Raw genomic sequence first — 25,423 nt, forward strand, 5'->3', positions numbered from 1 at the left:
ATCAATATTGGATTGAGCTTTGAAATTTCCTCATTCCCAAATGGACCCCAATTTATGACTTCCTTTGTCCCCATAATTGAGGGGTTTTGGCCTTATATTGTGGAAAAGGGATACAATATGAATACCATTCAGAACTTTTGAAAATGTTATAATTTTGTTTAATTAATTGGAGAATCAAAATATAAATTTGAGATTTCTTCGGAAGGGTATATTTATATGTTTATTAAAGTGGACTGGGAATGAAAAAAAGGGAATTGGATTCTTTCTAAATTGATTCTATAGTTTAATCGTTTAATAAGTTTTTAGGAATGAAAAAAATAGACGAAGTCCACTAAAAATCAGTAATTATACTCATGAAAATCAAGAATTTCAATACTTAGGGGGCATGAGAATTTTTTTTTTATTTAAAAAAAACGAAATTATCTACACTAAAGTAGAGATGAGTGAGCTTAGCCTCACAATAAATTAACAATAATTTGATTCAAATTCTCATTTGGCGAGACTCGAACCTAAAATCTCTCACTTAAAAATGAAGAGCCCTTTAGTACTTGCTTCCATTTGGATATTGGCCCTCAGGCTAATTTCATAGCATCTAATAAATAAACTGAAATTCTAGAAACCAATCTCAACATTCCTTTTACTTTTAGAGTAAATTCAGGAAACCAATTTAAATTAATCCATTAATTCTTGTCAGCTGCTAGTGTAGATTATATTATCAACATAAATGAACACTATCATATGTCATCATCCCCTCTAATTTTCTCAGCTGAAAAAAAAAAAAAAAGTTAAAAGAAAGCGTAAGAAATTGGAAACATAAACAGATGTCCTTTTTCTCTCAACTGAAAGAAAGCGTCAGAAATTGGAGTAGATCAAATTTTCACAACGGCTCAAACATAAACAAAATACAATGTATAATTATTTGTTATTAATTACAAAATAAATGTGAGCATCCGTGAACAAATTAGTAGTGAAGATACCAATAAAATTGAAATGATTGCTTCTAGTTGGAAGTGCTGGGTGTAGAACCAGCCAGCGCTGGGTGTACAAATGCACAAATGGCAAGAATAGAGTAGCGTGTGGGTCCCGTGATTTGTTGTAATTGGCGTTTTTTACTGGAGAGAGGATTCTTTCCCTCTTTTTTTTTTTTTTTTCTTCCCTTTCTTTCTCTTATATTTGAACGTTCACGGTTAAACCACATCAACATTTTATATTAATTTTTTAGAATAAGAAAAAAAGACAAAATAAAAGAATGTAAAATAAGAGATTAAAAAGGGATAAGAAGAGGAGGTAAGAGAATTCTGCTTCTTCTTACTGATGAAGAGCACTAGCTAATACTTTACTAAAGTAGAATGATTGATTGTGTTTCCTAATTTGTCTGATTGTAATCATTCAATACTTTATTAAGCCACTAGACTAAAGTAGAAGACAATTATGAAGACCAGCTGTAACATATTGACCGGTCTCGTTTTCATTTTAAGCATGGAATTATATGCGAGTGGCTGCATATAAAGGAGCTATCTTTCGCTACGCAAAACCATTTTCTCACTTACAAGTTTCTACTTCATTTCACTTGTGTTTTTTCTTGTCCTGAATCTAAAAAATGGCGGAAGGAGTTCTCTTCAACGTTGCAGGAGGGATCATTGAGAGGCTAGGCTCCCTAGCTTTCCGAGAGATTGGATTGATTTGGGGTGTCCAAGACGAGTTCCAGAAGCTCAAAGAGACAGTGGCCAGATTCCAAGCTATTCTTCTTGACGCTGAGCAAAAGCAAGCCAACGATGAAGTCAAACTATGGCTCCAAAGCGTAGAAGACGCAGTTTATGAAGCCGATGACGTGTTGGATGAGTTTAATACTAAAAATCAACGGAGAACAATGGTGCCTGAAAATACAAAGCTGTTAAAAAAGGTACGCCTCTTCTGTCTATAGCTCAAATCAACTTGTTTTTGTGGTAAAAGATGGGACATAAGATAAAAGATATTAACAAGAGGTTTGGTGAGGTTGCATCTCATAGAACCTTTTCATAGTCACATTAGCCTATAGATATCCACCTATTAGGAATACAATAAGTCTCTCAATAACTTAATTAACTGCAATAAGTTCTCTACGTTATTATTATTTGGAATGTTTCATATAACTTAACGTTACAAAACTCTATTAACTTAATTAATACAGTTCTTTCATATTAATGATTATGTCTATTCAAATTCTTACAGGTGGGCCTTTTTTTTTCTAGCTCAAATCAACTTGTTTTTGGGCTGAAGATGGGTCATAAGATAAAAAATATTAACAAAAAGCTCAGTGCGGTTGAAAATCATAAAACCTTTCACTTCGAAGTAAATCATGAAGATACACCATTTGTAAACAGAGAGAGGGTCAATCACTCATTTGTCCGTAAGGAAAATATTATAGGGAGAGAAAAAGATAAAACGGCAATTATCCAACTTTTGTTGGATTCCATCTCAACTAAGAATGTGTCAACCATTTCCATAGTTGGAATTGGAGGATTGGGCAAAACTGCACTTGCCAAACTCATATTCAACGAGGAGATGATTCAAAAGCATTTTGAGTTGAAAATATGGACATGTGTCTCTAATGTATTTGAGTTGGATATAGTTGTTAAGAAAATCCTTCAATCCGAGCATAATGGGATAGAGCAGTTGCAAAATGATCTTAGGAAAAAAGTAGATGGGAAGAAGTACCTACTTGTGTTGGATGACGTGTGGAATGAGGATAAAAAGAAGTGGCTTGACTTGGAGAACTTGTTAATGGGTGGTGGAGAAGGTAGCAGAATACTAATAACCACTCGTAGTAAAAAAGTTGCGACGATACCAGACTTCGCTAAACCATACACCTTAAAGGGTTTGAATGAGGAGCAAAGTTGGTCTTTATTTAAGACAATGGCTTATCAAGATGGAAAGGAGCCAGAGAATTCAACAATTAAGGCAATTGGGAAGGAAGTTACTAGAAAATGTCAGGGAGTTCCACTCGCTATAAAGACGATAGGTGGGATGTCGTTTGCCAAAGATGACGAAACATATTGGTTGAATTTCAAAGAAAAGAAACTTTCAAAAATAAATCAAGAAGAAAATGATATTTTACCAACACTTAAATTGAGTTATGATGTGCTCCCATCACATTTGAAGCATTGTTTTGCTTATTGTAGTTTGTTCCCACCTGATTATGAGATCTCTGTACAGAGATTGATTAGATTTTGGGTGGCGCAAGGGTTCATTGAGTCATCCGATGAAAATGAGTGTTTGGAGGATGTTGCCTATGAATATTATAGGGAGTTGTTGCAGAGATCATTTTTTCAAGAAGAAAAAATAAATGAGTTTGGTAAGATAGTAAGTTGTAAAATGCACGATCTCATGAATGAACTTGCAATCTTAGTGTCGGGGGTCGGAAGTGTCGTAGTTGATTTGAACCAAAAGAATTTTCATGAAAAGCTTCGTCATGTATCTTTCAATTTTGATAGTGATTTGTCGAAATGGGAAGTGCCAACATCCTTGCTAAAAGCAAAAAAGATACGAACTTTTCTTTTTCTTTGGCAACAAAGTTGGAGTGACCACCAAAGTTCCTCACGTAATGCATTTTATGCTACAATTGTTTCAAATTTTAAGTTATTGCGTATGTTGAGTCTCAATGAAATGAGAATTAAAAGAGTACCTAAATGTCTTAAAAAAATGAAACATTTGAGATATCTTGATCTTAGTTGGAATCCCATGGAGAGACTTCCAGATTGGATAGTTGGACTTTGGAATTTGGAAACACTAGATCTCTCTCATTGTCGGGAGCTTGTGGAATTGCCTAGAGACATTAAAAAAATGATCAACTTAAGGCATCTCATATTGGAAGACTGCTGGCGATTGAGTGGAATGCCACGTGGAATTGGTGAATTGAATGGTGTTCGTACATTGAATAGATTTGTTTTGAGCGAAAGCAATTGTTTGGGGAGGGGCGGTAGTGCTGGTCTTGCTGAGCTGGGGACCCTTAACGAATTAAGGGGACATTTAGAAATTGATAAGTTGAGGCATGTGGTGTCAGAATCAAATGTTGGTACACCTCTCAAGGACAAACAGCATCTCCATTCTCTGACTTTAAGGTGGAAATATGAAGAAGATGTAAGGGGAGTTGATGAGGAGGATATTATAAAGTCAATGGAAGTATTGCAACCCCATTCTAATCTAAAGCAGTTGTCCGTGTATGGCTATAGAGGTGTGAGGTTTGCGAGTTGGTTTTCTTCTCTCACAAATATTGTTAATCTCGCATTGTATTGGTGTGAGAGATGCCAACGTCTTCCGCCCTTGGATCATTTGCCTTCCCTTAAGTCTCTTACATTGGTTGCGTTCGACAAGTTGGAGTACATATCAGAGAATGAGAGCAGTAAAAGTATGAGTGATGAGATGATGAGGATCTCATTCTTTCCCTCCCTGGAAGAGCTCTCCATAGAATGTTGCCCTGTTCTGAAGGGATGGTGGAGGGCCCACACTCATAACAGTGACGATTCTTCTTCATCAACGGAACATCTGTCGTTGCCTTCTTTTCCTCGTCTTTCTACATTGTCTATTGATGAGTGTCCTAATCTAACTTCCATGGCTCTGTATCCAAATGTGGAGAGCATACATCTCAGAAGGAGCAGCTGGAAGCTTGTTGATTCCTTGTTTGTTAGAGGAGCATCTGATATTACACATGATGTTGGTGTTGATGTTTCTGCCTCTTCTTCTTCCCCTCATCTCTCCAAATTAACACATCTGTCACTCGATGAAATTGAGGATTTGGCATCACTTCCAGAAGAAATAAGCAATCTCACATCACTTCAGGGGCTTGGAATTACTAATTGCTCTAATTTGTCATCACTGCCAGAAGGGATCATTTGCCTTCCCTTAAGGTCTCTTAATTTGACTGCGTTAGAGAAGTTGGAGTACATATCAGAGAATGAGAGCAGTAATAGTATGAGTGATGAGATGATGAGGATCTCATCCTTTCCCTCCCTGGAGCACCTTTATATAGCAGATTGCCCTGTTCTGAAGGGATGGTGGAGGGCCCACACTCATAACAGTGCTTCTTCTTCTTCATCAACAGAAAATCTGTCGTTGCCTTCTTTTACTCGTCTTTCTACATTGCAGATCTATAATTGTCCTAATCTAAGTTCCATGCCACTGTATCCAAATGTGGAGATAATAGAACTTGGGTGGAGCAGCTGGAAGGTGGTTGATTCCTTGTTTGTTAGAGGAGCATCTGATATTACACATGATGTTGGTGTTGATGTTTCTGCCTCTTCTTCTTCGCCTCATCTCTCCAAATTAACATATCTCAAACTAGAGGGAATTGAGGATTTGGCATCACTGCCAGAAGAAATAAACAATCTCACGTCACTGCAGCATCTTCAAATTAGTAATTGCTCTAATTTGTCATCACTGCCAGAAGGGATCATTTGCCTTCCCTTAAGGGGCTCTTACATTGACTGCGTTGGAGAAGTTGGAGTACATATCAGAGAATGAGAGCAGTAATAGTATGAGTGATGAGATGATGAGGATCTCATTCTTTCCCTCCCTGGAGTACCTCAGCATCGAAGATTGCCCTGTTCTGAAGGGATGGTGGAGGGCGCATACTCATAACAGTGCTTCTTCTTCTTCATCAACGGAAAATCTGTTGTTGCCTTCTTTTCCTCGTCTTTCTATATTGTCTATTGATGGGTGTCCTAATCTAACTTCCATGCCTCTGTATCCAAATGTGGAGAGGACTGGCCTAAGATTGCTCACATCCCACACATTGACATTTATTAAGGTGCGTTTTCTAACATGTTTCAATTCACACTAGCCTAATTCAATACAAACTACGAAATATTCAAATGCCAATCTCATTTCTTAATTTTATTCTTCATTCATCATCACCAGCATTTTACTTTTTCTTTTCAAATGTCATTACCATGTGGATCAAAGTTTCCGTCGTCCATACTTTTTAACTTCAATTTTTTTTTAAATCTCTCTCTAATTCCCTTCTTTTCAATTATAGTCTTATATGCAGCGAATGAGGCGTCAACCTTTTGGATTCAATATGTGATGGCCACGTTGACCGCTTGGAGTGGTTGTTTAAGTTTTTTTTTTTTTTTTTTTTTTTTTTTTTTTTGATCATCGGGGTTTAGGTACTATGTCCCCCCTGTTGTAATGTTTTTTCTTCAGTAATATAATATGGGCGTGAGGGCCTAGCCCCCCAGCTTTGACTGGGTTCCAGCCCTCTTTAAATATTTCTTTTTAATATAACTCCAACAACAGCGACCATCAAAAGAGCTTCCCAGAGCGACATGGTCTCGTTGCCATAATAATCCTTTGTACACAGGCAATTCTAAAACCATAAGATACCTAAAACAAACCTACTGATATTAGAGAATGGTTTAACCCAAAGTTATTTAATTCAAACACCGAACTCAAACCCTAAGCACCTTGATAGTCCTTAAACCCGGGAAAGAGTGTATACTCACAGTTGCAGAATCCCAAAGCCACGCTTGAAACGTCTGAAGCTGAGGGTTGAGCTTAAGTTGTTCCATGAGTGCATTAGCTTCTTTCCACTCATCTCAGCTTTCCACTCATCCACCTAAAAATATTGCAAAAGAAAAATGTTTTAGCTCCTAAATCCAAACAGCAAAAGAAAAAACACAGAAAATTAAGTAAACAGAACGCAACTGAACTTGCACAGCTGCTTCTCAAATTCACGAAATGTTGATAGAATGTTGCAGCTGCACGGCAAATTCATCAGGTAATTTCTGTTGCCAATGATTTTCTATCAAATGAATTCATTTTGTGTTCAAATTCTAAGTAATTAATAATAAGAAGGATACCATGAATTTTATTTACCCAAATCTTGTAATTAATAATAAGAAAAATACCATGAATTTCATTTTGGGAAGCTGTGCAACATACCTTCCTCTGGTGAAAACTTTTCTGACAGTTCAACATACCCTCCCCTGGTGAAAACATATCCTACAATGCAGCAAGAAATAGAGTAAAAGGAATTATAGTTGGTTTCCATTTAGAACCTCAAAACCCCGCTTTAGTCTTTCCCTTACAGGAGGAAATAGCATCTCCGGTGAAAATGCATTTGAACTTGGCATCCGTTCCTCCATCATACATAGAAGCAACCACATCCTGAAAGTAAGTCCCATGACAAACTTCCCATCCATCCACTGACTCCGCAGTCTTGAACTTTACAATTGTAAGTTTGCTCTTGCTACTCTTTCCAGCTCGTAATTGCGCCATTTTGTTGTTGTAGTCCTGCAATGCAAACAGTCAAAAGCTTCACATAAGCAACTCTCGAACGGTAAAATTTAAATCCAACATTGAACCAACCCATGAACTTAAACGACATCAAAACCTAAACAGATTACTAAATGTCAAAAAAGAGTATTTCAAGGCTATGGCAATAAGGATCACACCTGAAATGCTTTAGTAAGATTGAAGACCCCTCTTTGATCAACCCTGTAGAGGTCTCCGCTGATAGTAGAAAGTGCAGTAGCACAATAGATAATCTTGTTACAGCCCTGTACTGCGGCGTACAGGGTAGCAGTATCACCCACATCCCCAGTCAATGGCAAGACAGATATGAAAAAAGAGAGAAAATGATAACACCCACCATTTAAAGAGAACAACAAAAAAATATCTTGCAAACCCTTGATTTATCGGTAAAGCACATCAGAACCAAACAGTTAAGAAAATAATTTAAAACCAATTCTATATTTCTAATCAGAAAGAGCATTTCACAAAATTCCAGATCTGCTACACCATCAAAGGACAGACCGAATAGGAAAACGACATCATTCATTATCCAGATTGAAACAACAATCCCACTAAAATTGACTACTCATAAGAATCTCATTCCACAAAACTTCTTCAGTCCAGGCCTAAACAACTGCAAGCAAAAAAAAATCCCCAAGATACATCCTTTCATCCAAATCATCCACCGCCATTAACAAAAGCACAACCTATATCTTCCTTCGGCTAAGATTACAGAACAAATTGAAAGCCTACTCATTCCCAAACATGCTTTTGGAATCAGAATAGAAAGGAAACTTGAAATTAGAGGATCATACAAAACTGGGCTGCGGATTGGACTCATGCTCGGAATCCACCTCTTCCTCTTCCTCTTCAGATTGATCACCGAATAGGTTCTACATCACCTGGTGCCACTTCTCCTCCCCCATCGCTGCTGCTGTGTGTTGCAGTCGGAGCCCTCAAACTACTGACATTAAATAGTTCATTTGATTAGATCATAGAAACTATCACCATAGCATCCTGCAAATTTCAAGTAGTGTGTGTTGAAACAAATCTGAAAAGGAATGAAAACCCTGTTAACCAAACCCATCAACAGTCACATAAGCCTCACCAATCGTAGCAAACAAAACCAAGCCGACGTGGTCAACAATACAAAAAATACTCCGAACATCAGCCAATATACAGCACGTAGAAGCAACGCAATTTTTTTTATTTTTTTATTTTATAAAAATACCCAAATCCGTAATGATCCTAACAGTTAAAATTAGGGTTTGATAATTAGTGCACCTATTGCTATTAGACTTTGATCCCCGGGAATTACTGGATACTGTTGATGATGCCATTGTGTTCAAGCCAATGGATTTCAACCCTATTCGCAAAACATCACAAACTCCATCAGAAAAAGATCCCGACTGGAATATGGCTAGGGCGGACTGCCTTAGAGGAATGGGCAGAAAAGGTTCCCGCTCCGAGCATCCAGCAGCTCAAATACCCAAATTAATAACCAAATTATCGAAACCCACAATAAAAAATCATACAAAAATTAATGCTTTCACAGAAAAATGTCTAAAACCCACAAACCCTTAAAAAAAAATATTATACAAAAATCTCACCGTGCTCAGATATACTAATTAAGATGAAGGGGTTTTTATGAGCAAGAACACATACAAACTTGGAAATGTCATACAATCCAAACCCTTTTCCAATATTAGCCACAACGAAATGAGGCCGTATCGGCCCAGTCAGAACCTTCTCGATAACCTCCTTCACCGCAACCTATCAATTCCAACACAAAAATTGAGAATGTGTGAGAAAATTTGAGCTTGTAATTTTCTCGGAAACCAAACAGGGGTCTAGACTTTAAACCAAACCTTAGGAGAGGGGTGGAGAGAGAGGGCAGAGGCGAGCTTCGGGCGAGCAAGGATTCGGCTGCAGATTGGGTTCCAGGATTTGCTAACGCACGCCGCTGATGCGAATGATAAGGCGGGTAGGTGCAAGAGGATGTCGTCGAGAAGGTCGTCGTTTAGCAGATTAGGCGTGGAGGGGTGGGGAAAGAAGCGGTGAAGAAGCAGAAGGCGATGCGTAGTCGAAGCGGAGAAAGCATCCCCGAAAGATTTAGGGTGGTTCGGTTTCGGCATTTTGCCAAAATCGAAACTGAACCAAAACTTCGGTCCGTTCAGTTCGGTTTAATTTTCTTAAAGATTTTTGGGTTTGGTTTTTTTTATTTGGTTTTGTTCGGTTCAGCTTTATTTTTTTTTTATTTATTTTATACAATTTGATATTTTTTAATATGAAATTTAAAAAAAAAAAATTTGCATTGGTAGATTAATAATAAGAAAATGAGGTCACTTGGTACTACGATTTAGTGATATTTCTCTTTACTTGTAAGTGATAAGTGTTAGGTTTGATTCTCGCCAAAGGCGAAGTTGAACCACATTATTACTAGTTCATTGTGAGACTAATTCCACTAATTCCCCTTAGACCATCTCCAATGGTTGAACTAAAAATTAAATATTTTAGCCTGAAAAATTTAGCTTTTTGCCCAGAAATAGTTTTTCTGCTCCAACCGTTCTACCATAAAATTTTAGCCCAGAATTATTAAAGAATGAACTTAGGCTATTGGTTTTGTTAAATTAAATTTAAAAAAAATAATAAATATGTAGACTATCGTAAATTAATTTTATGAACATTTTAATCTAAAAAAAAATTAAATTCCGATAAATATTGGGTGGAGTCCACTCCGATTTCTGGGCTAAATTTTGGGGGGAATTTGGCATTGGTTTAGCATTTAGCATTTAGCCCAAATTTTCCTCTTGGGTTGGAGTGGGTTTGGGGGGAAATTTTGGGAGGTAATTTAGCTTTTAGCCCACCATTGGAGTTGGTCTTAGTGTATATAATATCGATTATTAAAAAAAATGATAATATTTGTGACAACCCGTTCCAAATTTTACGTTTTTATTTTATTTTAAAAGCGTGAATTTACGAAATTGCCCTACAGGCAAGGACTTTGACTTCCGTTGACCATCGACTTGAAAGATGTGGGACTTATTCTTTTAGCATATCCTCGTAGTACTCATTGGTACGAACATATAGGCGAAAGCCGTTTGCGAGTCCGGATTATAACGGTATAGTTACGGACGTTCGAAATTGGTTATTCAAGGTGAGTGTTTATTTAAATTAATGGAAGCCCAATCAGAAAGAAAGAAGAAAAGAAAGGAAAAGAAAAAAAAAAAAAAAAAAAAAAAAAAAAAAAAAGGGAAAAAGGCTTCCCGTGCACCCATACCTGCACCACCGCGAGACCATATTCCAAGGCCGATTCCGGCCAACTCCGGTGGAGTTTTTCGATGCCACCACCACCATTTTGAAGCTCTCATTCCCCTCTACAAAACCCACCCAAGAACCACCTTGATTGACCACGGGATGTAGAGGTTTGAGGCCACGAAAGTTGACGAAAATCAATGGTGCTCCGGCCACTCTTCTCCATTTTCCGGCAAATCGGCAAAGCGATGGCCGATGCCACCACTTGGGCTTTGTAGCCCATCATCCCAGGAGCAAAACCCAACCAACCTTGACCCCGTTGGACCACCGTAGACGACGAATCGACGTCGGGAAGTTTTAGGCACCCGCCGGCTTCGTGGGCAAAATTGACCATCTTCCGTCCACTTTTGGACTTCGTGGCAGGTATGAAAGTTGCTCCACTCACTGAGATCTTCATTTCTGTGAAGTTTGATAATTTTTGGAATTAGTTGGATTTTCCGGCGAGTCGGGGCGGCCGACCGCCACCCGCGGCGGCGCGTGCGGCGGCGCGTGGCCAGTGGGCCGCCAATGCTATTTTTAGGCTATGTCAAATGTCTTGAATTCAGTTTTGTCATTTGAATGACGTAGGTTGATCGTTGGAACCTAAATTCGTTACAATACGTTACTTGATAAAATGTGAATCGATGATCCGACCGTTGGATCGTCACCAAAATTGGATACATTATAATACGTAATATTTAAAGATCATAGGAATTTACGGATCGGGAATCCGACTTACGGATCTTCCTGAATTGGATTTGTAAGTTAGTAAAATAAATGTTCACGGCCACTTGTTTTAGGCAATTGGCGGAGATCTGTCCGTTGGATCGTAATGAAATTTTAATATGTTATTCTAGAAACATATTGTGGATCGTTGGAAGTTGCGGATTGGAAATCTGATGTGCGGATCTTCCGGGTCAATGGGTCTCAAGCTATTTTAGAATGTCGTTGAGGTTGTGTTTTATGTGAATTACATATTCTACGGATAAGAGTTCTGAGATGTGATTTGATAATTGGTCACAGGGACCAATCATTCAGGACGCCTCGATGCGTGCGCTAGAGAATCATAGCGTGAACTCCAGGTGAGTGGATCTTTTCCTTTTTATTGTGCATATTATTGAGAGTTCAATCGACACTTTTAAATTGATTAGGTATATTACCTTTATATAATTATTGTGAATGCTTAAAGTACCTATATGAACTACGAATGGCTTGATCCCTATTTAGGGTACGTAGGCAGTCTAACGAGACGTTAGATGCAGCCATAAAATATTTGAGACAAAAGCCTTGCTTGGGAAATTGAGTAATGCGAAGGAAATTGGTAAAGACAAGTTTTAGTTGTTGTGAATTAGTTAGTTAAATTAGATTTGATTGGGTCGTCATGAATAATTATCCTTGAAAACAAGTAGTTTGGGAGTAGGGCGTTATTGATTGTACACTTCATCCTATATTGTTTATAATTGAAAATGCTACGGCATGGTTTTGTAGTAGATTGCATCATGATATATCTAAATGTATATTACTTGCATATAATTATTGGGAATGCTTTCAAGTGCAAATGTGAACTCAGGACACCCAGGTAAGTTCAGGTGAGTTTATGGTACTAGTTGAATCGATTGCGTTATAGCATGACTACAGTTATGAGTTAGGCAACTTCGATACGGTCGTACTGGTTGTCATGAGTTGCACATGTTATATTGAGATGCATTGAGAGCTCATAAACCTGCACCTCGGTGTTAGTGCTCCCGCCCGTGGCCAGGGCACAGTCCTTCACGTGATGTTCACCTCCCGCACCTTATGCTCACCTTGGATCCAAGGTAGGTGCACAGTCCTGTCGTACAGACCACCTTAGGTGGTTCCGACTCGTAGGTGACCCGCGATTATTCGCCCAGTCTTCACGTGATCGTAGCACTTGAGCGTATTTATTTACACCCAGTCCTGTCGTACAGACCACTTTAGGTGGTTCCGACTCGTGTGCAGGTATACTTATTGAGCTATTGGCTAGCCAGGATTGATGAGATATGGATAAGTCGTATAGGTCACTATAGGTGACTCCGACTTACATGCTAACCAGGATTGATGAGATATGGATAAGTCGTATAGGTCACTATAGGTGACTCCGACTTAGATGCTAGCCAGGATTGACGAGATATGGATAAGTCGTATAGGTCACTATAGGTGACTCCGACTTACATGCTAGCCAGGATTGATGAGATATGGATAAGTCGTACAGGTCACTATAGGTGATTCCGACTTATATGCTAGTCATGATTGATGAGATACAGATAAGTTGTACATGTCATTTTAGCTGACTCTGACTGATATATCCCTTTGTATTTGATTTAGTTCATTTGGCCTACTTATTAATGTATGGTGGATTTGACGGCAAACCGTGGTTTTGGTCATTTCCTAGTATGGTTTGGATATATGTATATATGTTGTACTATTTTATGGAAAACGATACGGGTTTTACATTTAGGGGCATTACTTTCAGAGAGGTAGTAACTTGGGAAGCTTGGTTTTATTGCTTACTCATACCTTCTGTTTGGTGCCCTCCAGGTTTTAGCTGCTGAGTTTATATCGACAAGAATCTGTGGCGAATCTTAGTATTGATGGATATTTTTGAGGGTATGATTCTTACTCACATTACTGTACTTTACTTATGCTCTGACATCGCGCGTGAAAATGGGTTCGCTCCCACTCGTAGCGCACTCTGGTATTTATACACTTTTGGAATCAAATTCATTCACTTTTTATACACTATCACATTTTATGGCTTCGTCACCTTCCAGGTGTCGGCCAGCACAGCTCGATTCAGGGTCCAAGTGGACTTCCTGGGTCGGGGTGTGTCAATATTGATTGTTCAAATAATAATAATAATAATAATAAAATAGGAAAAGTGGGAAAGTGAGAAGGTAGTTGTACATATACAAGATCATATAAACCAATTATATTTTATCAACAACCTCAATTGCAAAGAAAAATGATCACCGTACCCATTCAAAAAGTAAACAAATAGATAAATTCTTTCAAAACTTTCCTCCATAACCAATGAAATTTCATCTCTAATTGAACCAAGCATATGCTCCTTGAAAAAGCCCTAGGCCTAATTTCAAACTTGACAACAAAGTTTCACAAAAGAAACATCATGGGCATACATTCGTAAAGTGTAAAGGGATTCGGTTTTTCCGAACCCCCAAAACCGAAACCGAATCAATAAGGTTCGGTTCGGTTTTTTCTTTTTCGGTTCGGTTTTTTTTGTTTTTGGTTTTTCAATTTTGGTTCGGTGTTTGGTCCCATTTGTTTTGGTTTTCGGTTTTTTGAACCCACCCCTAAAAAGATTTATTCGTTTTTAAAGGAATGACAGAATTGATACAACGTCAAAAGATTGAAAAGTATCACTAGGGGCCAAACAAGAGATTGAAAACACAAAGCAGCACAACCAACCTAATTCTTATACGACATGACGTTTGTAGTTTCTAAACATATATTATACAATGAAAGTGATTTCCGTCCTTATAGACATTTAATTGAACCGATCAAAAGAGAATTAACGAATAAAAAGTATTTCATATTACAGCAAATACTAAACATTTTATGGTAATTGTTACTCATATGTTTTAACTTGCTGTTGTATGCAATATATACAGAAATCATGACTTCTACAATTGACACAAGGGAAGATGCAAGAGGGCGGCCTATTCAAAAGGCAATGGTACATACAAATCTTGTATCAGCCTTGAAACTTTCTGGTATCTGCATTGGTATTTTGTTCACCTAAGTTGGTAGAATGGCGACGTAACGTGCACCAAAAAATTATAGTTGAATTATTTTACGGTTTTGTTTTGAGAAATTCTCTGCTTGTTTTGCGAATCAATTCTCGGTTTCTTTTGCAAATGTGTCATTTTGACAAATTAAGCAAATAGTTTGAAATTCAAAATTTTAACGGTTTGGCTGATGGAAGTGGCGTTCCCTCCGTGGCATGGATTGAAAAAATAAAAATTGTTTGCACGCTGGATTAACTTCCAGCTTGTGGGCCCTTTATTCAAGCTTGTTTTTTTTTAGTTTTTGTCATTTTCATTAAAATTTATGACATTTTCATAAAATAAAGTTGCTTTGTGATTTTTTGTTAAATTAAAGTTAGCTCAAACCGTGTGACATTGTACCGTTAACTACATTTTATATTGACGATTGATGACGATCCTATGATCATGATTTAATCAAGATTTTTCCTTACCAATCAATTAAGATGTATTTACTTATACATTAAGTTTTACTAACAATATGTTGGAAAACTGAATACTTACACCGCATCCAAATCCCCCTTACATGCTTTTGTAATGGTCTAATCTCTCCAATCTCACATTTTGCAATCCATTTTTGACTAATTTGGCATCAATCTCTTGAGACTTGGAAATCTCTCACTCAAACATAATCATTCATAAGGGGATGTTTGGTATTACTTTTGATCCAATTTATTGTTTTGAAACTAATGCATATTAATTAATTTAGCCACATTTTCATTTATTTAAACAAAAAATCAGATGCAATTAAGATTCCAAATAAGCCCTAAGTAACCTCAGCTAAGTGGTGCACAAATCAATGCCCATCTTTTTCAAGTGAGCTATGATAAATTTAATTGGACAAAAATAAGTACATCCGTGAGTTGATGCTCAGACTTTACAGAACTCAAATAAATTAAAATGTCGATCAACTTCAACATGTTTACGTCGATCATGTTGAACTGGAGTGTGAGTGGGAGTGTAGAAAGCCTTGTGAAGTTAACCCAAGTTTGCATCAGTGCCAAGGCGGAACTTGACATTTCACCATGGCTACAAAAACTCCTTCAGAAACCCAACTGGTGCAAGAAATTGAATAGAAACTTCTTATTTGCTGCTCATTTCGGAAGGCCAGTTCGAAAAAAGCTCCTATTTTAGGTTGCAAATTTTGTGATGACAAAGGATAGAGTAGAACATAATAAGTTTTCTGCACTCTTCTCTATTTCCAGAAATAAAACTTGATCCTGCACGGCCACGAAAACTTCATCGGAACCCTACCTGATGCAAGCGACGGACTAGGAACTTTAATTGGGTGCTTATTTCAGAATGTCAGTTGGAAAACATCCTATTTTCTATTCAATCTCTATGACCACTGCATTACTGGATTCTTAGTGATTTTCTATCAATACTGGATTCTATATTTGGTCATTTCTTAAATATATACTTTACTGGACCTGTTTAGTCATTCGACACCTCACAAATTCCAAAAAAATTCACCATCATGCCAACATGCTTGGGTGATTAACTAGTGAACATACAGACCGCCCCGATTCAAAACATTTCTCAAGAGAAACTCAAGTTCAAAACAACTTAAAACTCCAAGCATTAACCAAACAAAATGATTAGGAGGATGAACGAGAGAAACTTGTAACAGAGAACAATTGCCCAAAATAGAAAACACTTTATTCCTCCCCAATTTCTGAAAAACTAGAGAAAGCAGGATTAAGGGCTGGTTTGGTATTGCTGTGCTTTGAAAAAAAGCTGCTTTTACTGTGCTGTGAGAATAAGCAACTATGAAATAAAGCAGCTGAGTGTTTGGTAAACTCTTTTGTAAAAGTGCTTTTGAAAAAAAAAAGCAGTATTATAGTGTTTGGTAAACTTTTATGTAAAACAGATGTGAACAAAAAACCGGTTTTTCAAAGCTGGGTTTTGCAGCTTCTTGTTTTTGGCTTTTTTTCACCAAAAACTGTGAAAAAAAAGCTGAAGCTGAATGTTTACCAAACACAAAAACAGCTACCAGCTTTTTTTGATACCAGTTTTTTTCAGAATCACCTCAGTACCAAACTAGGCCTAACTTCAGATACAATCTCACTCTTGAAAAAGCTAATGTGCTTCACTTTCAATACCAAAGCGCCAGTCTTGTATGTATGCATGTATACACACTACTGAAAAGGGTAATTCTTAATCCAGCATGGGCAGAATAGTACCTGTACCCTCAAACGGGCAAGGCTAAAGGGCGAGATGCGGGTTTAGTGCATTGTGGGCGTGTGGGTTTGTCAACTTAACCAAGCAAAACAACTACTAATCTAGCCATTTTTCCTACTCTATTCCAAACTTATTCGCAAGTTCTGCTACTAATAGGATTCATTACTAGTGATGAAGAAAGATTTAGCACTACAGATCATCAAACGGAACAAACTCAAATCAAAAACATAAATTCCTAATCAATGTATAATCATTATTGGGAGCACAAAAACCATAGATAAAGTAAAACAACAGAAAATGCACTTTCCCCAAATAACTCAATTTACCTCTCACTCTCATACCGCCTTGGCATTCCCTCTCTCGACCTTTTTCGCCTCTGCCTTATCTGGTTTCGCCGCCTCCCCTGAGCAACACCCACCTTCATGATGGTGATGATGGTGGTGATGCCCATGCACATGCCCATGACTATGTCCATGCACCTTCTTCCCCTTGAGCTCCTTCCTCATATCATACGCATCTTCCCCATCGGCATAGTACTTCGCCTCCACATCATGAATCTTATATCCCAAAGTCTCAGTGTACAAATTGAACGCTGCTCGATTGCTCTTCCTCACATGAAGCGACACGTACTCCGCCGCAAACACCTGTTCCATGGCGTTCTGGGCGGCGCTCATGAGCTTGGTGGCGAGCCCGAGTTTGCGGTGGGTGCGGAGAACGGCGAGGGAGGTGATGTGGCCGTGGCACTCGTTACTCTCCTCCTCCATCTTGGCCAGGACGTAGCCGACGATGCGACCGTTGTAGTCTTCAGCGACGTAGAGGAGCTGCGGCCATGAGAGGATGTGATAGAGGTAGTACTTCATCTGGTAATTCTCAGGGAGGCAGAAAAGGTTGCAAGCTTGCATCGCCAGGAGGTCGTCGATTGTGGCCTTGCGTATGCACACCATTTTTGGAGCTCCTGGAGTTTCTAGGGTTAGGGTTTTAGTGTGGGAATTTTGACTGGGGAAGAAGAGAAGGGAGTGAGGTCAAAAGAAATACGGGGGTGTAGTGGGATTTTTAATGAGATTGGGTTTGGGTTGAGTTATGGGCTTGATGAATTTAAACATGGGCTTAAAGTCCATACCTTTCGAATAAATTAAATACAAAATAAAACATTTCAACGATTTCCCTCCTGAACTTTTATTTTTCTCGTTCTTTTATTTCCATGTAGCATCATCTTTCTCCGTAATTGATCTAACTTTTCATTAAAACTGTCTGGTTTAAAGAAAGAGAAAATAACAACAAATAATATTTTGTAACTGACGAGAGTTTTATGGACAGATAATTAGATGTAATGCGGGAATTGACCATTTATAATAGTCCACGTGGGAAATTGGCCAGAATTAGGGAAACTGGCGAAATAATAAAACTAGAAACATGAATACCGACCCTCCAAGATCAAATTCTTCCATCTGACAAGTTCCAGTTCGATTCTACGTTTCTTGTCAATCGGTTCAATTCTGGAACCGTTAGTAAAATCGACCTACTATTTTCTCGGAGGACTCAACGGAAAACAGGTTTGTATTTCAAGATCAAGAATTTGTTGTAGTTTGTACACGAACCATAAATAAACTTTATACATACACATTATCATGAATAATGTCAAAGCAAAAAAAAGAGTGGTCGTCTTACTCAAATTTCCAGATTCTGATGTACTTATCGTAGTGCGTGGTGATAACCTTCCTCATCCCAACCGTCAAGCACGTAATGGGAGGCCGTCTGGTACTAAGAATGCTCTCAACGGGGGTATCTTCCGAAAGCCTTGTTCCTCTCATTCTTTGGGTAGTCCCGATCGTGTTTCGAGAACTTGATGATAAATATCCATCCACGACGCATCTTGAAATTACTTCACCTGTGTTCTGGTTCAGAAGACGCAGCACGCCGTCTATTCCGCCAACCGCCAATGTCGATGCATCATTTCTCATGTGCTGCAACGTGTATACCCTATTTGGACTCACTCGTGTCTCCCATAAACATTTCATTGTCCTGAATCGTACAATATAACAGAAGAACATTAACATACTACTGTATTACGTCAACTGTTACTATCGAGACAGTAAAATAAAAGGGCGGAAGACAGAGAAAACTAGGACGTAAAGGGTAAGTTTTGCATACAAATTTTACGATAACAAAACCACCATATAAAAACTACAGATTTTTTATGCTGAAATCCGTTGGTGACAAAACAACCATATAAAGTTTTAGCATCTGTCCAGAGAAATACAAGTCACACAAAAGTATAAAGAGTAGACCCCGAAATGAGAATTGATAAACCACTCAAAACCTTAAGGCTTAATATTTCAGCAACACTAGTGTTCAGCCCTTAGTTTCAGAGAAACGGTCAAAATTCAGCACCAAAAGAATCGAGATTATATAACTTCTAAGAAACAAATTTTCTAGAATTGGAACAAGTATATGTGATATTCGTTCACGTGTTTGGATTTTGCCTTGTTGATATCATTGTCAGCTGCCCTATCCATGGCTGGTTAGCTTCTCGAGTTTTTTGCCTTAATTCGTTACGTTTAAAGATTTTTTCTTTTGGTTAAAAGTTGTGGGTTTTCTTTTAATGATAATTAATGTACAGTTAAATGGGCATTTTAACAGAAATCACCTCAGAATATGTCGTTAAATTGACACTTCCATATGAAAACACACTAAGGGCCGTCAGACACTATCTTCGATTAAAATCCCTTGTCTTTTAGAGAGGAGGGCTAATGTCTCATAACCATGGACATTTGGGTGAACGACGGAGGGCAAAAAATTGGGGGTCTACACACTTTTTCATACTCGCTTTTATTGAAGTTTTCATCTTGAAGCAACTCTCATTCTGTAGAAAGGATAAGTAACTGACTAGTTGCATACAAGCTTTCTATCTACCAATGATATCATCTACAGAACATTTGAATTAATCCAAACCTTGTATTCGAATTGTAACAAGGTAAAAAATAGAAACGGTTATAACATAGACTATCATCAAGCTAAAGTGCACATCCAGGCAAATTAAAATTCTTAAAAGAGCATTTTAAGTCATATTTCATACCTAACGTCCCAACACATTGCATATCCAGCAGCCGATCCAGCAAATACTAAGTGAGAGCCCGGGTTGAAACACAAAGTCTTTATGCCTGCATTGAAAAATTGATACTAGATTTATGATCTCTGTCATGAACATAATGTCCTTATCACTCCAAGATAGAGGATTGCTCAAAACCCATAAATATGTTATTTAGAATATTGATGTACTGTTAAGCGCCAACACTTCCAAACAACTGCAATCAAAATCCTTATCAATTTGCTTTCACATGAATATATTTCATTCAACAAGGACAAAAGGGCATAAGTAGTAAGAGTACACCCAGCAGTTATAAGACACAACAAATAAATATGAGACAGTGCAATTATGACTTCTACATGATCCCATTGGCAGTTTGATGAGGTACTCAAAATTATATGAACAAAGTATAGTGTATCTCTGTCGATATGTTCGATGGAATGAGTTGTCCAGCACACAATGAATCAGATATGCTAGACTGAGTGGCGGAGGATGGAAAAAAGAATGTAATTAGTGTCCTGATGAGCTTTCGGATTTATTTTAGTTTTATGTATCAGAAGTTATAACTGGAATGTAGGTGTCCCTCATAACAATGGTAGAGCACGCATAACGTGTAACCTGAGGAATCATTTGAACTTAATTTCGCAACCCGCTCGCCAGATGAAAGTCCAGATATTGTGATACCACCAAGAGATGAACCACTAAGTATCAACTGATCATCACTCAAACATAAGCATGTTACTGGCCCCGCATGCGTTCTGCAATCAGGAATCAAAAGAAAATCCATAAACCATTGAGCAGCATATAAATTCATATTACAGCAAATACTGAACATTCTATGCCAGAGGGGAAATTATTCTAAATTCTAACTCATACTTCCTATTTTTCGTTTTACGTCTACAAGTCAAAAGGTATCTACTTAAGCTGTATAAATTCACTGTATTCTTCAGAAGAAAAATGAAAACAAATACAAACACCAATCTAGAAGCTACATTCTTTGTAGTACATACCTAATGATTTGAGAACATTGTTTACTATACATGTCAAACACACGAGCTGTCCCATCCTCGCATCCAACCACAGCCTCAGGATCGCAGTAACTACAATCAGAACAGAATGTGAAATCCACCAAAAGTAAACCTCCATACATATCTAGCATTCTATTCCAAAACAGAAATGATCAAGTAAAGACAACCGTAAAAAAAAAAAAAAAAAAAAAAAATTGAAGGGCCTTCAGCAACAAAGGAGTTTTTTAAAGTCCAAAAGCAATAGTAACGGCAATATTAGTAAACAAATAAATAAGATATAATCAATCAAAACAAGAAACTTTCAGAACAACCATTGATAGAAGCTCAAAATGTAAAATATTCAGACAATCCCCCGCCCAACCAATTGGTGAAGGAAATCAAATAATAAATCTCCAATTTTATGTTATTGGTCTTTACCATGTATATTGCTGCTCATGAAGTAGTGCATTCTAGCACTTACAAAATAAAACTAAAAATAATGAGAGTATTTTCTCTGCATACCGCATGCATAAACCCTTCGGAAAGGTGCCCTCACGCGAGGGAAATATGCTTCTCATCGCATTCCTCCTCCATATGCATATACGAGTGCCAACCAAACCTACAATCTACAGAAAACTAAGTCAGTCATGTCTGAAATTCCGTTAATTATTGAAAGCAACATGCTTTGACTAAGGACTATTAAATAAGGTAGCTACTCACACTCAAGGTTAAAGATCCAACAATATTATCACAACGAATCATCCATACCAGTCTCTAAACTGGATGAAAGGAGTTGAACAGCATTCATGTTATTTACATTTCCAAGTAAGCTTGAAGAATGCAATAAGCTCAATAGCATATTTCAAAAGCCCTTGTATGCTCTGTCATATAAATTGATGTTAATGCTACATTTTCACTCCTAGGTTGATCTGTTAAACTAAGATGCGTGCATGGCATTGCAATCCTTTATCAAGATGTCCAGAAAACAACAGAAGTCACAGTCTTGCTTCACAATCTGAACGGTAAGTCAATGATATATCCAGATTAAGCTTCAGATCAATATGTGGTCTGTAACATGATAGCATTTAAGTTGAGTCTCGTTTGAATGAAAAAGTAATAAGTTTGAATTACCTTGCTTTCATCAAAATCAAAGTCAACCAAAGGAACCTTGTCTGGAATGGGATATTCTCCCACACATTTATAGCTTTCCAATGACCAAAGACGCATAACCTAGCATCATTGCCATGTCAAAAGTCAGAAGAACTATACTGAAGAGAAAACCTTATGACCACGTAATTAACAACAATTGAATAAGTTCTCGAGTTTATTACTACAAGCTATCAGGAGAAGAAAGGGTAGGCCCTGCGGAACAAGGCCTGTTGAACAAAGAAAGTCCAAGGTTGTGGACACAAAGAGTGGTATACTTAGTTAAAAGATACGACAGGGCCAAGTGCAAATGCTAACAAAGCACTCGATGCCTTGGCTTAGGTGGAAATAGGTGAAGGATGGTATAATGTGGGAAATGGCAAAATGCATGCAAGTTGAGCTGATGAGAACTGAAAAGATGGACCATTCATTCAAAAATACAATTTCCGTCAAATATAAAACTTATTCCACAGCCAATATCATTTAGTTTGAATTTGACAATTGTTAATACGATCCTCCAAGCAGATTTGCAAGCCAAGTGGGCGGTGCTTGTACAAATGACACATTTGGAGGCCAGATACGAATACGTTTAAATTACATTTACATCCTATAGAACACATCCATACTTCTGAAGCATATCCAAAATCTAATAATAACATGTATGGTACTAAGTTCTTGCCTCAAGACGTCGTCACATTATAGTATAGAGTTGAAACATCACAATGGGCAAAATATAGGGAGGAATCGTGATCTAGGAACATATGATTCAAGGACAATATTCAAGCTCCCCACCCCAGTTTGGAAGTACATCAAGAGATTCAGGACTCGGGAATATTTGTGCTTTTAGATAATTAACAGTTAAAAAAAGGAGCGACCACAAGCCAACAAGGCTCCCCACTTTGCGAGGGTCAGGGGGAACGTTTATCGTACAAAGCCTTACCCTTGCCTTACAAAAAGGCTGTTTTCATGACTCAAACCCGTGACCTTCGGTCAAAAAAATTCAATATATTTTATGATACATAAAGATGCTAGTTTTGTAAGTTGTTTACAAGGGAAACTACCTTATCACCGCTGCCAGTGAGAAGCAACCCCATCTTTTTTCGACACTGTCCAACCCTAAGACAAAGCAAGGTTAGGAAATGATATCATCCCCGCAGAAAGCAGTATGCCTAGGCATAAGATAAGAACTAACACAGATCCCTTCCCTCATCAAGCTATGAGCCTACTTACACACACAGCCAGCTAAACCAGAATTTGTTTGGCACCCCAGCTTCAGTATTTAATAATACCGTACATATAATTCTACAGTCAGAAAGTATAATCTTAAATGTAATTAAAATTGAAATGTGAGGCGTGAAGTATCTCGTGAGGTTTAACAAGCATTAACGTTCGTATTCAACTATTCATTTGCCCCTCTTGGTTAACGAGACAACTGGTTTCTTGAATAAATGCCTTCTCAAGCAACGGCCTCTCCAAATTCATCTATACGCAAACTCTAGATTAAATTAATTAATTCTATAGAATGTTTCACGCCTGCGATTCAGCCCTCAATTGACACAATCAAAACTTTCAATGCATTATATAGGCTGCTTCTTGTACAATGCAAAGACACGCAGACATTCAAAAACTTCATATTATGATTCACAAAAGTTACATCACACCAAAAAGTATACGAAGAAAGGTGAATTGAACATTAAGAAGGATAAAGACAATACCCAACAGAGTGACCCCTCAAGTGATCGACTCGAATTCGACCTTTGTGTAACGCCACTTTATGACGCTCCACAGCCATCTCCTCCAAAAAAACCTCCCAAGGTTTCTCAGGACCATCACTAGACCCATTGCTAGAACCCGCAAGACGCATCTGCCATTGCTTGCGGCAAAACACTCGGAGCAACTTAGACTTGTTGATCACCGTGCTCCTGCATTAAAAGTAACAAAAACCCAGTTCAAATTTACCTACAAAATTCCGAAAGAAGGGTAGTTGAAATCGAGTACCAGGTTTTGCATACGGCGGAACAACTTGCGAGGTCGAAGAAGTCGAGGAAAGAGAAGATGGTGCAAAGGATTTCGTGTTGGAGGGACTGGATTGTGGTCGGAGATCTTGCTCTTGAGCTGCAGCTCCGCCTCTTCTTGTCGCCGGTGAAAGAGACATCCATCTTTGCTCGTAATCCGTCGGTAAATTGAGTTTAGCAACGTTATACACAGGGTGTCTTCGATTAGGAGTTTTTTCTAGTTCAATAAATCATGCCAATTCAATCAAGAATTAAATAAATTATGAAACTTCACGAATCTTCAATTAAAATTTTAAAAAGTTTGTAAAATTTTATAGAAATGTGATCGTATTTATTTCTACTAATTAATAAAACATTCATTGTCAATTAAAATATTATAAAATTACCAATTTAACCATGTAATTAAAACAGAACGTGAATAAGAAATATAAGGTATAATTGTAATTTCACACAACCAAATTTTGGCTTTTTTTTTTTCAAAGTCTCACCTACATGTAATCCTAACATATCTCTAATTTAAAAAAAAAAAAAAAAAAAAAACTTCCCGCTCTCACATTCTCTATCACTGTCTTCTTCTCTCCTTCTATTTCAAAAACAAAAATAAAAAATTTCCTTACACACTTTGTGTGTGCCTATATGCTAGTTTTTAATTTAAAAATAATTTATAAAATTTCATTGTATATTCAATTAAGATTTTATTTTAAAGCACTTTAAAAAATGAAGAATTTAAATGGATTTAGAAAGATTTATCCGTGTTTTTTAAACTTTACAAATTCATTCTTTTTTTCAAGATTTCTATTGAATTCATCTAAAGTTCACATGGAGTCTATAGAACTCAACTAAACTTCATGAATACAACGTCCATATATTTAGAAACATTTTAAGGGATTTTTTCTTCTTAAATTCAATAATTTTTACATAATCTTTAGAAATCAATTAAGCACTATAAAATTATGAATTTGTTAATACACTAAAATTCCTCAAAACTCCTAATTGAGATGGTAACAATATTTATTTTTATACAACGATGTATTTGTAGCAAGGAGTGGAAAATAAATTGGTATCGAACTTGTCATTCATGAGATTCAAACCTAAGACCTTTCCCTTGGAAGTGTAGAGGGAATAGTATTAAACCGTAGTACTAAATAGCAACAGCGATGGTTGTTGGATGTGTGTGGTGCAATAGCAAGGTGGCAGGAGGCAATGGTGGTTGGAGTGGTGGCGGTGGCGGTGTAGATGGTGATGTTAGCTGAGAATGGTGGTGGTGGCGGCAGCAACAATGGTGATCTATGATTATCTGGTAACCGCAACAATAGTAGCGGAGGGTGTTGTGGTATCAATGTTGGATAAGAGTGGTGGTTGGATGGTGATTAGGAGGTAGTGGGAGTGATCGAGTTGGAAATGGTGGAGGTGGTGGGCGAATAGTGGTGGTGGTGGTGGTAGTGGTGATGGTGATGGTGGTAGTGGGGATGCAGTGATCCCATTCCGTATTCAGGAGAATAAACAAAATCCAGGTTTTAAGAGCTTTGAAGAAAGTTTGGTATTTTAAATAAGGTTTTTTAGCCAAAACGATCCATGAGATTTGCATAATATATCACTGTGGTCCCTGAGATTTAAAAT

At 37.6% G+C, this 25,423-nt stretch overlaps 5 protein-coding genes across 21 annotated transcripts in view; 2 read left to right on the forward strand and 3 right to left on the reverse strand.

Annotated features, from left to right (window-relative positions):
* Positions 1-6,243, forward strand: part of LOC103957677 (disease resistance protein RGA2-like) — a 99,310-nt gene extending 93,067 nt beyond the window's left edge. For 2 of the 3 annotated variants that reach the window (XM_048586214.1, XM_048586213.1), the window contains exon 4: positions 6,014-6,243. The gene's annotated coding sequence lies outside the window, so the exon portion shown is untranslated. Of the gene's footprint in view, positions 1-4,923; positions 5,786-6,013 lie in introns of those variants that run through there. The other variant, XR_007259072.1, reaches the window with a different exon arrangement.
* LOC103957608 (disease resistance protein RGA2) lies at positions 1,488-4,923 on the forward strand (the record flags this gene model as incomplete). Its single annotated transcript, XM_048586529.1, has 2 exons — positions 1,488-1,903; positions 2,212-4,923. Coding segments are annotated over exons 1-2 (3,015 nt in total), but the record flags the coding sequence as incomplete, so codon positions are not given.
* LOC103957609 lies at positions 6,186-9,488 on the reverse strand. 11 transcript variants are annotated; one of them, XM_048586229.1, is made up of 8 exons: positions 9,138-9,488; positions 8,935-9,042; positions 8,085-8,230; positions 7,431-7,535; positions 7,065-7,269; positions 6,919-6,978; positions 6,480-6,592; positions 6,186-6,360 (listed from the first exon to the last, which is right to left on the reverse strand). In XM_048586229.1, exons 5-8 carry the CDS (start codon positions 7,176-7,178, stop codon positions 6,204-6,206), a joined length of 444 nt encoding a protein of 147 aa, XP_048442186.1. In that variant the 5' UTR covers positions 7,179-7,269; positions 7,431-7,535; positions 8,085-8,230; positions 8,935-9,042; positions 9,138-9,488; the 3' UTR covers positions 6,186-6,203. The 11 variants fall into 11 exon arrangements, with proteins under 11 accessions (XP_048442186.1, XP_048442185.1, XP_048442179.1 ...); XM_048586228.1 differs by having other exon boundaries at positions 7,431-7,540; positions 9,138-9,487; XM_048586222.1 differs by having other exon boundaries at positions 7,431-8,286; positions 9,138-9,474.
* LOC103957610 (N-terminal acetyltransferase A complex catalytic subunit NAA10) lies at positions 6,358-17,576 on the reverse strand. Of its 4 annotated transcripts, none has more exons than XR_007259073.1 (2): positions 16,814-17,576; positions 6,358-6,440 (listed from the first exon to the last, which is right to left on the reverse strand). XR_007259073.1 is itself a non-coding variant. In XM_009369790.3 (2 exons), exon 1 carries the CDS (start codon positions 17,489-17,491, stop codon positions 16,883-16,885), a length of 609 nt encoding a protein of 202 aa, XP_009368065.2. In that variant the 5' UTR covers positions 17,492-17,576; the 3' UTR covers positions 15,152-15,421; positions 16,874-16,882. The 4 variants fall into 4 exon arrangements, 3 of the variants coding, with proteins under 3 accessions (XP_009368065.2, XP_009368064.2, XP_009368063.2); XM_009369790.3 differs by lacking the exon at positions 6,358-6,440 and adding an exon at positions 15,152-15,421 and having other exon boundaries at positions 16,874-17,576; XM_009369789.3 differs by lacking the exon at positions 6,358-6,440 and adding an exon at positions 15,152-15,586 and having other exon boundaries at positions 16,874-17,576.
* A 510-nt stretch (positions 17,577-18,086) lies between these two features.
* Positions 18,087-24,056, reverse strand: LOC103957611 (F-box/WD-40 repeat-containing protein At3g52030). Of its 2 annotated transcripts, none has more exons than XM_048586216.1 (9): positions 23,801-24,056; positions 23,504-23,710; positions 22,850-22,904; positions 21,774-21,872; positions 21,165-21,268; positions 20,646-20,735; positions 20,254-20,393; positions 19,624-19,708; positions 18,087-18,569 (listed from the first exon to the last, which is right to left on the reverse strand). In XM_048586216.1, exons 1-9 carry the CDS (start codon positions 23,941-23,943, stop codon positions 18,212-18,214), a joined length of 1,281 nt encoding a protein of 426 aa, XP_048442173.1. In that variant the 5' UTR covers positions 23,944-24,056; the 3' UTR covers positions 18,087-18,211. The 2 variants fall into 2 exon arrangements, with proteins under 2 accessions (XP_048442173.1, XP_009368066.2); XM_009369791.3 differs by having other exon boundaries at positions 23,787-24,054.
* Between the last annotated feature and the right edge of the window lie 1,367 nt (positions 24,057-25,423).

This window comes from the organism of the source record quoted next, unplaced genomic scaffold, assembly GCF_019419815.1.
Source record: "Pyrus x bretschneideri cultivar Hongxiangsu unplaced genomic scaffold, Pyrus_bretschneideri_v1 Contig24, whole genome shotgun sequence".
NCBI lineage: Eukaryota > Viridiplantae > Streptophyta > Magnoliopsida > Rosales > Rosaceae > Pyrus > Pyrus x bretschneideri.